This window comes from Malania oleifera, chromosome 4 (assembly GCF_029873635.1).
Source record: "Malania oleifera isolate guangnan ecotype guangnan chromosome 4, ASM2987363v1, whole genome shotgun sequence".
NCBI lineage: Eukaryota > Viridiplantae > Streptophyta > Magnoliopsida > Santalales > Ximeniaceae > Malania > Malania oleifera.
This window is the reverse complement of record NC_080420.1, coordinates 17897887-17910176: the sequence shown is the minus strand read 5'-3', so window position 1 is coordinate 17910176 and position 12290 is coordinate 17897887. Positions and strand designations below refer to the sequence as shown.

The window sequence follows — 12290 nt, the reverse complement described above, 5'->3', positions numbered from 1 at the left end:
TTCCTTCGTTAAAACAGCATCGTCGCCGCAGCACCAGTGACTATTGTCATTAACAAAGCCTTCTACCAATAGACCTTCCTTGTTTATGTTTCTCTCTCTTAAACACCGAACCTGCAAGGACATACCATTGCAATGGTCATAGCTGCTGCAATGGTTAATATTGCTCACCGTAATTGGAATGCATTTATGTCACGAGTCAAACTTGTTTAGGACATTATGCTTGTAGGTAACTGCATGTTTTGTGTGTATGGGATGGTTACCATTATGTAAAGAATAGTATAGTTTTTCTACTTTGAGTAGGTGTAAGGTTTTGAAAATGAGTTTTCTAACATGGTATCAGAGCTGGGCATTGGGTTGCTTGGCTCCTCCGTGGGTTAGACTTCTCCTCGCCTCATTTCTCTCATGGGCTCGTGGGGGAGTATTAGTGTGCGTCCAGTCTCACATCGTCTCAATGAGTAGTTCCAAAGCCAATATAAGATCCTCTTAACTCTTTCTCCTTGACACCTAGGTTTTGAGGATGAGTTCTTTAACAACTTAGTGTAAAAAGGGAGTATGATTCCTTAAACAATTTGATGTTTCCTAGTGCCGAATACAAAATAGAATATAAAATTCTTTAAAAGAAAATGAGCATTCATCAGTTTTGTAAATTTCATTAGAATTTGTTAAATGTGTTTATCCTACTTGCCACCCTCGCTAAACACATATTGCTTATGGAGGTGTTGTTAATGAATTGAACTGTTTCAATGTTTACCACTTAGTTTCCTTTTGTTTTTTTGAATTGATTACTACTTTTATTTTCTTTTACATTCAACTACTATGGAATGTGTGCTTATGGTAAACCATGATAATCTTTAGTTGACTAGTTGAACAAAAGTCTTTTAACTAGTGCTGTATAGCCTTTCATAAGGTGTGAATTTTTTAACCTATAATAGCTAGTATCAAAGCTTGGTTAATTTCTGTATGAATTCAATTGCCTTTGTTATGAAATTATGTTTAGCATTTACTAGAGACCATGTCAACCAATACCAAGAGAATTGAAATGCTAGAGGCATAGGTTGATACAACCAATAATGTGGCCATAGAGATGGTCAGGCTTGCTGAATGTGTTGATGCTTTGGAGGGATCACAAAAACATCAACAAAGTTTTATGGTAGAGGTGTCAAATAAATAACCTCCATCATATGATAGAAACTTTACGTGCACAAATGGTAGAGCTAATTGCCAAAATGAACTAGATGATTCTTCTTATGGGAAACTCCAATGCTATGGAGCATAGAGGAACTAAAAAGTTTAGGGGTGCTCGAGATGCTAAGGAGTTGGATTTTAGAGCAATACTTTTGCGCAATAGGGACCAACTCAAAACAAGTGAAATTAACCACGAAAAAATGCATTTGGTTGGTGATGCTAAGTTGTTGCGGCGTTCCAAGTATGATTAAATTGAAAATGGACATTGTGTAGTTGATTGTTGAGAAAACTTTAAAAAAAAATCTCCAAGCTTAATTCTTTCCTAAGAATATTAAGTACAATTCTTAATGTAAACTAAGAGACCTTAGCACAATGGTTTGATCAGGGAGTGTGTCAAATGGTTTTTTTTCATTGATGTTGGATATCTAGGACATGTCAAAGAAAGACAAGTTGTTCTATTTTCTTGAGAGTTTATAATTATAGGCAAAGATAGAACTTCAATCAACAAAAATTTCAAGACATGCCAACTGCACAAGCTATCGTGGAACTCTTGTCTGACTATGCTGGAGAGCGTTCCACAATGTCCAAAGAGAGTGGTGTAGGTGGAAATAACTAAAAATCATCCAGGAAGGGAAAACCCAAAAGTGAGGGAACCAATAGCTAAGCATCAACTTCAAAGGAAGTTTCATCATCTCAATCATTCAACACACCAATGCTAAACGAGACATGCTTCTTATGTTAAGACCCTTATAGAGTTCTCAAGTGCCCCCATAAGTCATCACTCAATGTCTTACAAGCTTCCACTGCAAAGGGGACACAACAATATGCGAAAGAAACCCCGAGGATGGGTGCAAGCAATTCGTCAATGCGTTGGAGAGGCAAACGAAAAGAGGTAGTAGTTACTGTCGACGACATTGGATTCTGTCCAAGGGTGCCCATGTGTGGGAATTACATGGCGATTCCCAAATAATAAAACCCAAAGAAGACAAAGACTCTAACTATGAAGACACAAAAGATGGGAAAGTGGAAGCAAATAGTGTCAAAATTGTTTATTGTTATTCATTTATTTCATACGAATGTTGTAAAAATGAAAATTTAGTTAACTTTTTATATTTTTTTGATGAATTAAAATTAAAAAAAATATTTTCAAAATTAAATAGGCCCTTAGAGTTTCCAATATATACAAAACAAAATATGAAAACTCATATATATATATATATGTGTGTGTGTGTGTGTTTATATGTATGTATGTATATAATTTGTTTGTTTCCTACAAACATTTTAGCTAGTACTATTAAGGCTCCTATATTTGATTTGAACCGTTTTTAAAAACTACCAAGAGAATTGCTAGTCCTCGTTTCATATCAGCACTTTCTAAGACCTTGAGTACTATAAATATGACTCCAGCAAGAATGAGAGAGATTAAATAAGCATCTATCATCAGTGGTAGAAATACCATTGGCAATCTAAAAAATTTGAGTTAGTAAAATGTTTTCCATAAAAAAAGAAAATAAAAAAAAATAATAAAAAAAAAATGAACCACCCAGTGAGACAATGCCAACAAAGGCTTTTTTTCACCTAACATAGATCGAAATTGTTCACGATTTTGTATAACATTATTTTCATAGTTGTCATTGGAATATAAGGTTATTATGTTCATTAGACATCTCACATTGTTTGAGTAGCCCAAGATTCTCCCAAGGGCTTAATGTCTTTCAAAATTGAACAAATTTTTAAAAACCTTTTTTTAACCTTTTTAAAGATTTTGTTCTCCCTTTTATACTTAATGCCTTGGACTTAAAATAAATTTTAAAAAAAGGAGAGAACATTTAACATAGTCTCTAAAAAATTTTTAAAAATGGACATTTTTTTGGTCCTATCAAATAAGGTCTAAATGACCTAGTACAACCAAATGACATTATTTTAACATCATATAGGTTTTTAAGGGTGGAATAGAAGAAGCAAAATTATGCCATTTTACGTCAAACAAAATTAAGAAAAAAAAAATACATTTGTTCTTACATCTATTCCTCAATATTCAACAATCGAGGAGGCCCTCAATTTTTTATAGGACGGTTATGAGAGGCATACACCAATCACAACCACCCTTCCCTCAGGTTATTTCTTATCCCCTTGTCCCTCCTCCCCTTGCCCATAAATCCAATTCCTTCACAAAACACCCACCATCAATTTGATCAAAGACCAAGCACCTTTTAGGAAATGGTGATGGCAAGATTGAGATAGGGTGGAATAGACTAATTATCCTAGCTAACATTAGAGGTGCAAGGATAGGTATAGCTAGAATTGTAGAATTCATAAAAATTGTGGAAGGGAGGTGAAAAGACTTAGATTAGAACAGTTAAGGAGAGATAGAGAAGGAAGAGACTAAGGGGGGAAGATGTGAGAGAGAAATAGATAAAAAGATAAATAAATAAATAAAAAGGCATCAGGGCATGTTTAGCGCTAGGCTATTGCATGATGTTTGTTGAGTTGAGTTGTAGATCTATTACAAGATAGTTTGTACTCCTATTTATATTCCTCTGGGCTAAAACGTACATCAATTCTATGGTTATAAACCATAAATTCAATCCATTAATTATAATTATAAATTTGATTTGTTTCTAAATATTAAAAGTTTAGTCATAAATTAGGACTGTTTTTAAACATTAAACATCTAATTGTTATAGTTGACATTCATACTTGACCAATGCTTATCTGCCTTGTCACTTGATGACTAGGCAACCCCAAATAACTAGGCGACATTTGTTGCCTGATGACCTTGCAATCTCCATTGCCTAGAAAGCTACCTATGATCTCCTCGCCTCATTTGGTGACTAGGTGATCAACATCGCCTGGTGGTCGCATGATCTTTTTCGCTTAGGTAGCTCCTTGATATTCTTAAGTTGCCTAGGTGACAAGTAACTCACCTTGCCCAAGAAATTTTTTCAGCATGACACTTCAAACGATTTCCCTAATTGGGTGAGTGTCACCATTCTATAACAGAGTGCAAAAAGATAGTGTAAGCAATGCCCCCCCCCCCCAACTATTGCTCCATTTAGTTGCACTTAAATGTTTAAAATTAAGCAGTCGCAATGCTTTTGGCCTAGAATATGCATTACATTTGTTGTATTTGTAGGTCGAATGGTTTCCTAATCTTTCAATTTACATATAAGTATTGCCCCTTAAGCCTATTGGAACACATTTGATTGATCGATGATGGGGATTAAGAGAAGATCACCAAATATCATATCTAAGCTAGAGCAAGAGATGGTCCTCACTTAATTGAAAATTTTCACAAATTAAGCTAACAATATCCAAATTAGTCTTAAGATCATTTTTGTTCTCAAGATTGCCTTAGCCTTTGGCCCTATAAGTCTTAGACCAAAAAGGAATTCTTGAATACTCTATGTTTGGTCGAGTTAAATTCTTCCTCTTCCTTAATATATTTGATCATCATGGAGTCTTCATTATCTTGGTCAATGGTAGGATCAACATCTTCATCCTCTTTTACATAATCAACCAATAAATCATTCTGATGATCTTCATGGTTGATATTATCTATAACCATAGCTTGTTCCCCCCACCCCAATGCTATTAAGTCTGGCCGAAACCATCATAGGTGATGCTTTGTCCAAAAGGAGATTAGGGGGCAAATGACTCATCGTCCATCTACAAAATATATATATATATGCTCACTAAATCCATCATTGTAACTATAGGTCATGGTTAAGCCATGCCCATAGGAGAATTATGGGCGAATGGTAGCGGAGGCTTTCATGGGTGTTTCTATTGTCAATCTTGAATTGATGAACATATCTATTTGCATGCTCTTCATCCAAGATCTCATCTCAGTTTGTAGATCGCTCATAATTGTCTTCATCATGATTGTCACCTTGTGAGAAGTGTGAGTAACCAAACAAAAACTTTATTCAACAAATTGTCGTCGAATTGTTGTCAAATCTGTGTTAGTGTGTCCAATTAGGTTTGGTAACATCATGTTTTACCTTACACCTTTGGTAGCTAGTAGCATAATGCATCCCACTAGGTGTGCCAAAAAGATGTTTCATCAAAGACCAAGCACCTTAAGGGATGGTGATGGTGAGATTGAGATGGGTTAAAATGAACTTATTATGCTAACTAGCAGTAAAGGTGCTAGGGTATGGATAGAATCAGAATTCTTAGAAATTGTACAAGGAGAAAGAAAAGAGGTAAATTAGAAAAGGTAGAGAGAGAGAGAGAGAGAGAGAGAGAGAGAGAGAGAGAGAGAGAGAGAGAGAGAGAGAGAGTCTAAGGTGAGAAAAAAGAAAAAAGAAATAAAGAGAGTGAGAAAAAAGAAATAAAGAGATAAGAAGGACAAAAGGCACCGAGGCATGTGTAATGCTAGACTATTGCATGATGTTTGTTGAATCAATTTGGAGATCCCTTAGAAGATAATTTGTACCCCTATTTATGTCCTTTTGGGGTACGTATATCAATTCTAAGGTTACAATTCATAAAATTTCCATAATCCTAATCATAAATTTAGTCTATTTCTAAACGTTAAAAAGTAAGGACATAAATTAGGATCGTTTTTAAATATTAAACATCCAATTATTATAATTGATAGACATGTTTACCTAATAGTATCTGCATTATCACTTAATGACTAGACAACAATTGTCGTCCAACAATTAAGCAATCTCCATTGCTTAGGTAACCACTTATGATCTCCTCACTTAGCCTAGTGACTAAGCAATCAATGTCGGCTAATGACCTAATGACTTTTGCCACCTAGGTCACTACTTGATATTCTTGGGTCGTCTAGGTGATAACTCACCTAACCCAAGTAATTTTTTTTATTTCAGAGATTTTCCTAATTAGGCAACTGTCATCACTCTACAACAGAGGACAAAAAGACAATGCAAACACCATCTCCAATCAACCCTTCCACCCTCATCCTGTTTGATTGAACACATACCCCCCCACTTCAAGCACAGCCGAGTGTCAACCCGGCCAAGGCACCAACTCCTACTACTGAAAGAATAAAAACTTATAAACATTTTTAATTTTTTTTATTAATAACACAATTTAGAACAATGCCATTATGATACCATATTCACCTTCACCTGGCTTCTAATAATGATTTTTAAAGAACCACACAATAAATGTTATAGAATAATAATAATAATTTAATTAGACCATAAAAATAAAAGAGACAAATTACACACGCCACTTCTGGATTATTAAACAAACATTCCATACCGCCGCAAATAGGAACAGAACAAATCTCAAAACACCGAGGGCACATTTACTTGCAATAACAATTTTCTATTTTTTATTTTCATATTTTTAAATAATTATAACAATTTAACCTTTTTTAAAATTTTATATAAAAAACTTTAACATGAAAAAAATATTTTTTTTTTTCAACTTTCTTATATAAATAAAAAAAAAAACCTAAAAAATGGTATTTTGTAAATATTCAAAATTAAATTTAAAAAAAAAAAAAGGAATTATTTCCCATAACTGAACTCCCAAAATAAATTCTTGACAAAACTAAGGCGTCTGCAGCATCCTCAACTATAATGGTGAACTTCATGTATGAGTTTAACTCAGCAGCCATCAAAATAAAACATGCTTGACCCACTCTTCTGCATGCCCAAAATTCATGATAACAACATCATACAAAGCTTCCAGCTGCCAACAAAAGAAACCCATAATTATCTTTTCCTTTCAGTAGTTAATCTACAGGCGTATGAATACAATTGAAACAACTAAAGCATCTGACGCAAATAAAACATCAAATATTTTTGGAAATCAAATAAGTAAAATTAGCTCTGGGGAGCATGAGTACAATCATATTCAGGACACACACCCACACCCATCCATTCAAAAAGGATGTTCAAGGGAACATTTGCAATCTGAAGTACACACAACCCCTTGCATTCTTCAACAGTTTCTTCACTACATCCAGAATGTTAATTTGTCGTAACATGAACTGCACTAAAATCACCTTAACTGCGTATTTAGACCATTATATATATATATATATATATATATTATAAAAAATACGCACAGCCCCTAACATCCTAAGTGTACGACTTTCAGCCAGGATTTTGATTGGCTAATATCCCACATAGAATGCTTCATCCACACAGCCTCCCTGCATAGGAAAGGAACAAGAAAAGGTTTTAGGGTTTAGGATTCAGGGTTTAGGGTTGAGAAAATTTTATTTTTTTCCTCATACCTTTTGAAGAGAATTGTGGACAGTTCAGAATGGAAAAGCAAGATTAATGATGTCATACTAGAGATGAATGATGATGACAATGGTGACGAGAACACAATATGATGAAAGAGAACTAGTGCCAGTTAGGAAATGACTTCTGCCTCATTGAATTGTCGATAGAAGTTTCAAACTCTTCATGATCATGTCAAATCATAACGATTCAGAAACTGGATTATGCAAGGATATACTTCCTCCAATGCCTGCATTTTAAAAGGAAATAAAAATGACCATTACATGTCAGCAATATGAAAATATTATTGGGAGGAGAGCGTTCTATCCCTTTCATGGGAAACCAGTAAAAGCATACTTTAACAAGACAATTTGCTAAAAAGAGGGTCTTGGTAATCAATGCTTCCTGTGCAAAACAAATAAATAAATAATCACAAGTCCGTGAATCACATAATCCTTTGGAAAGCAATCTATGGCCCCTCAAAAAAGAGCCCCATGCAAGGCAACCATGGAACCTTTGGAAAGAGATCAAAATGTGGCTTCTAAGAGAGTGAGGCTTACTTTATAAAATTTAGAGGAAAGATGGCTTCAAACAACAACAACAAAACAAGCTCCAAGTGGTGTTGGCTACATGAATCCTTTTCCGCCAATTTATACAATTGTGGGCAATTCCTCTGTAAATTTAAGGAATGTTATCCTTACCACCCCATTCTAGGTCATATTAAGTCTACCCCTATCCCTTCTACTACCACTATCGATAACTAGCTCACTCCCAGTGCACTATTCAGCCTATGTTGCCCAAACCATTTGAATTATCCCTCCCTTATCTTATCTCATACAACTGTTCATCTACCTTAACATTTTCATGTCGACAACTTCTGCTTTTTGAAAATGTCGTTTCTTTGCCCAACATGCTAGTCCATATAGCATAGCTAGTCTTATAATCATCCTACAAAACTTTCCTCCTAATTTTAAGGGTACTTTAAAATAACACAACACAATAAGCCCGAAGCACTTCTCCATATTATATGGCATTTTTTTAATAAGATAGATTATAGCGCTAATGCACCGGATCCCATCAGAACTCCGTAGTTAAGCATGCTTGGGCGAGAGTAGTACTAGGATGGGTGACCTCCTAGGAAGTCCTCGTGTTGCACCCCTCTCTTTTAAGACCAGTTATGCTATATGGGTCGGAATGTTGAGCGACGAAGAAACATAATATTCAAAAAGTAAAAATTGTCGAGATGAGAATGCTTAAATGGATGAGTGGTATAACATTGAAAGATAAATAAAGGAATGAACATATTCGTGGTAAGTTAGGTTTAACTCCAATAGAAGATAAGATAAGGGAGAGACGACTCCAATGGTATGGACACTTGCAACGTAGGCCATATAGTACACCTGTGAGGAAGAATGACTTAGTTACTGTGGGAGGCAATAGAAGGGATAGGGGTAGACCTAACATAACTTGGAAGGAAATAGTAAGGATTTAATATCCTTAAATCTATCAAAAGAAAAGGGTTAAGATTGCATAAATTGGCGGAAAATGATTCATATAGCCGACCCTACTTAGTGGGATTAAGGCTTGGTTTTTTTGTTGTTATTTATTATAGAGCTAATTTCAATGACATTGTGGATTTGTTGATAGTTTTTTTTTTTTTTTTTTCCCATTTAGTGCTAAAAGGTGGACAGCATTTTGTACTTTTTGAGTGCATGTCATGGCAGTCTCTTTAACTGAAATTAATATCTGCAGATAAAAACCTGCCAGGGAGCAAGGGGGAGAGAGTGAGGAAGAAGAAAATGATTTACATACCAAACGTCCTCCCACCAAATCATAGTGAGCATAATGTGGACCTCCATGTCCTCCGAATACTTTATAGGTAACGAAGTGCTCAGGAATTAGTTTAACAGTTTCTGTTCAATCATATTGCAACAGGTAAGAAAATACAGATCTAATCACTAGAAGTGTGTTAATCATCTGAGGTTAAAACATACCATAAACAGCTTCAGGTGGGCAAATTAAGTCTTGGTCTCCTGCAAGTGCCAAGATAGGGACATTACTTCTATAAAGATGATCTTTGTAGAGAAAATTACCACCCCTGTCACTTAATCCACCTTCTTTAAAAGCTGTTGTTAACTGCAAGATGAGTTTAGCAGGTATAGTACCTGCCAATTATGGGACCGTACATTGTTAATAAATAGTCATGCAAAAAAAAAAAGAAAATGTGAAAGTCACACTAAAATATCTTGTACTGATGGCAGAAACTCAAATCTCCAAGGAGATTTTTCTTAAGAGTTATTGTCTTAGGTCTCTTTGAAGTTTGAACAAATAACAAAATTGCATATTACAACCATTCAGTTGATGCAACAGGTTCTGAAAGAGCCATAATTCAAAATATCCGAGCAATTTCAAAAGGCCTTCGGTTCAGGGCTAAAAGCTTCAAAAAGCATAAGCTCGCTTTCATAAAAGAAAATTTATTAAGGAGAATAAAGGAGGACGAAAAGTCGACCAAACTAAATGAAAACTATCAACAATAAAAGAACCAAAATCTTCCAATCATGCTGGATGATAATTATTGGGATTCCTGCAAAAAAATCCAAAGCAGAAAACTGAAGAGAAGCAGAGAGCACTAAACTTGTTGGAAAATCAATTGGCGCTTTGATACCAATTGTTGTTCGCAAGTGGGCGCAGCAGAAGACCTCACACAAACTCACGAATCAATCAACAAACAAGCAATGCAATCACTCAACTCACGAATCAATCAACAAACAAGCAATGCAATCACTCAATGATGAACTATACAGAATTAACAATCAACCACAAAGCATAAAAGGAAAGCAATAAGAATACATACACAACACAAGATTTACGTGGTTCGGCAATTTGCTTTTGTCCACAGGAGCAGCAGCTGTTTTTCACTATCACAATGAAGCTTACATGAAGCTCATCAAACTAAGGTTACAAAATATGATTATATGCTAACCCTATGCATACAGAAGACTTCTGCTATATCTAAAACACTTTTGTAGCGATCCCCCCGGAGGAAAATCCTCCAAAACCTCCCAATCTACTGATTTCCGATTCGCAATTCCGTGACGTGTGCGAGCGTAACTGTCGACAGTTTCAGCCAAACCGTCGACGGTTTTAACCCGAGAGCAATTCCCTTGCAGCATATCTTGAAACTGTCGACAGTTTGCCTCCTTCAACCTTTTCTCTATGTTCCCTCACTTCACAATGCTTTCCCCGATTCATGCTTTCAACTCAAAATATGAGCTACATCCCCAACAATCTCTACCTTGGCGAATATTTACCGCCTAGGAGAAATCCGAAAACATAACCCCACTGCTCCACCTGGGCCAGTAGATTGGGACCGCCTCCCGTCTAACACCTAGAGAAGTAAACCGATTCAAACAACGCTTGAACTTGTCCGTGGTAATAGGAACTCCACCTAACAGAACACCCAACTCCTTGAACGATCCTTTAAACCATAAAGCTACCTTGGCAGCCTCAGCCACTGCCAAGTACTCCGATCCAGTTGTAACTAGTGCAACTTGAGACTGTACCCTAGACTTCCAACAATTAGGCCTTTCCACAACATAACCCGTTGTAGGCCTCATGTCATCCAAGTCCCCTGTGTAGTCTGCATCTACAAACCTTACAACTGACAGACCACACTGTTGCCCGCCAAAGTACCCCACTGCACTAGCATAGGAAACCTTTGACATGTCTCGAACATCACTGTCCGTCCTTGAGTACTGAGCAATAGACAGTTTACTTTGATTTGCCACCAATGTAGCACCCCGATATAACCACCATCTCCCTGCGGTTATGATCAAAAAGTCACCTTGAGATAATCTCAATTTCCCTATACCTTTATACTTGCGAATCAAAGTAAATTGTCTACCTTTGGTTATGATCACAAAGCCACCCTGAGATAATCTCAATCTCCCTGTAACTTTGTACTTGCAAATCTCCAACCCAAGAATCCTCTTGGCCGCACCCAAAGCCTCCATGTCAAATTCCTTTCCCAATAGAGTCTCCAATTGATTCACCTCAATCAGAACCTTCGCAGCAATTGGCATGTCCCTCACATAAAGCAACAGAATAATTGTTCATTTGCATCCTATCTCCCTCTCCCCCTCTGGAAGTTCCACCAACCCCCACGTCTGATTCTTATATAGTAAGTCTAGTAATTTCATCTTCTACACCATGGCACCTATCCACCTACCCTTCTCTTGGCCGTGTACTACCTCCTAAAAGGTAGTAGGATCCTTCCTGATAGTAATGAATGCATAAGTCATCAGATCATTATACCTGGGCGGTGGCCTGATAGTGCATCTGAGCCCATTGTGATCTCGCTGGTCTCCCGAGCTTGAACTCCTTGCATTATGACCAATGTCATCTCTGTCTTGAGTCTGTAACTCCACCTACATCACAATCTCCTTTCTACTACCATTTATACTGTGAGACTGCAAGTCTCCTGAATTAGAACTCCCTGCACTTCTACCCTGAGTCTCCGACTCCACCTACACAACATGCTCGTTACTACTGCAGCTTTCTAGCACTTGTTTCTCTTCATCTACCTGAGTATGCTGCACCATGGATTTAACACCAAAAACCATGTCTCCACCGATCACCACCCTGTTTGCCATTGGATCACCCAGCTTAAACTCATCTTTCTTATATCCCAAAAAGATGTACTGTCCGAACATTGCACCAAACTTAGATCCCCCCTCACTAGAAACATGCATGGGTGGACCTCCAAACTCTCTCAAACCAGACCAGTCTACCGCATAACCTACCAAGTCTTTCCTACAACTCTCCCATCTAGTGATACCCTTGGCAATTTAATCGAGAAACCTGTCATACTCGCCGACTTTACAAACAAGT

At 36.7% G+C, this 12290-nt stretch overlaps 1 protein-coding gene and 1 pseudogene across 4 annotated transcripts in view; one reads left to right on the top strand and one right to left on the bottom strand.

Moving 5' to 3' along the window:
• Positions 1–6866: 6866 nt before the first annotated feature.
• LOC131153293 (uncharacterized) overlaps positions 6867–12290 on the bottom strand; it is a 48092-nt gene continuing 42668 nt past the window's right edge. The window contains exons 7-12 of one of the 4 annotated variants that reach the window (XM_058105502.1): positions 9515–9565; positions 9395–9433; positions 9213–9313; positions 7758–7805; positions 7412–7650; positions 6867–7327 (exon numbers count right to left, since the gene is read on the bottom strand). In XM_058105502.1, coding sequence (XP_057961485.1) covers positions 7591–7650; positions 7758–7805; positions 9213–9313; positions 9395–9433; positions 9515–9565 — 299 coding nt within the window. In that variant the 3' untranslated portion in view covers positions 6867–7327; positions 7412–7590. Of the gene's footprint in view, positions 7328–7411; positions 7651–7757; positions 7806–9212; positions 9314–9394; positions 9566–12290 lie in introns of all 4 variants that reach the window. The other 3 variants (XM_058105499.1, XM_058105500.1, XM_058105503.1) reach the window with 3 other exon arrangements.
• LOC131154610 (5S ribosomal RNA) lies at positions 8444–8559 on the top strand (annotated as a pseudogene).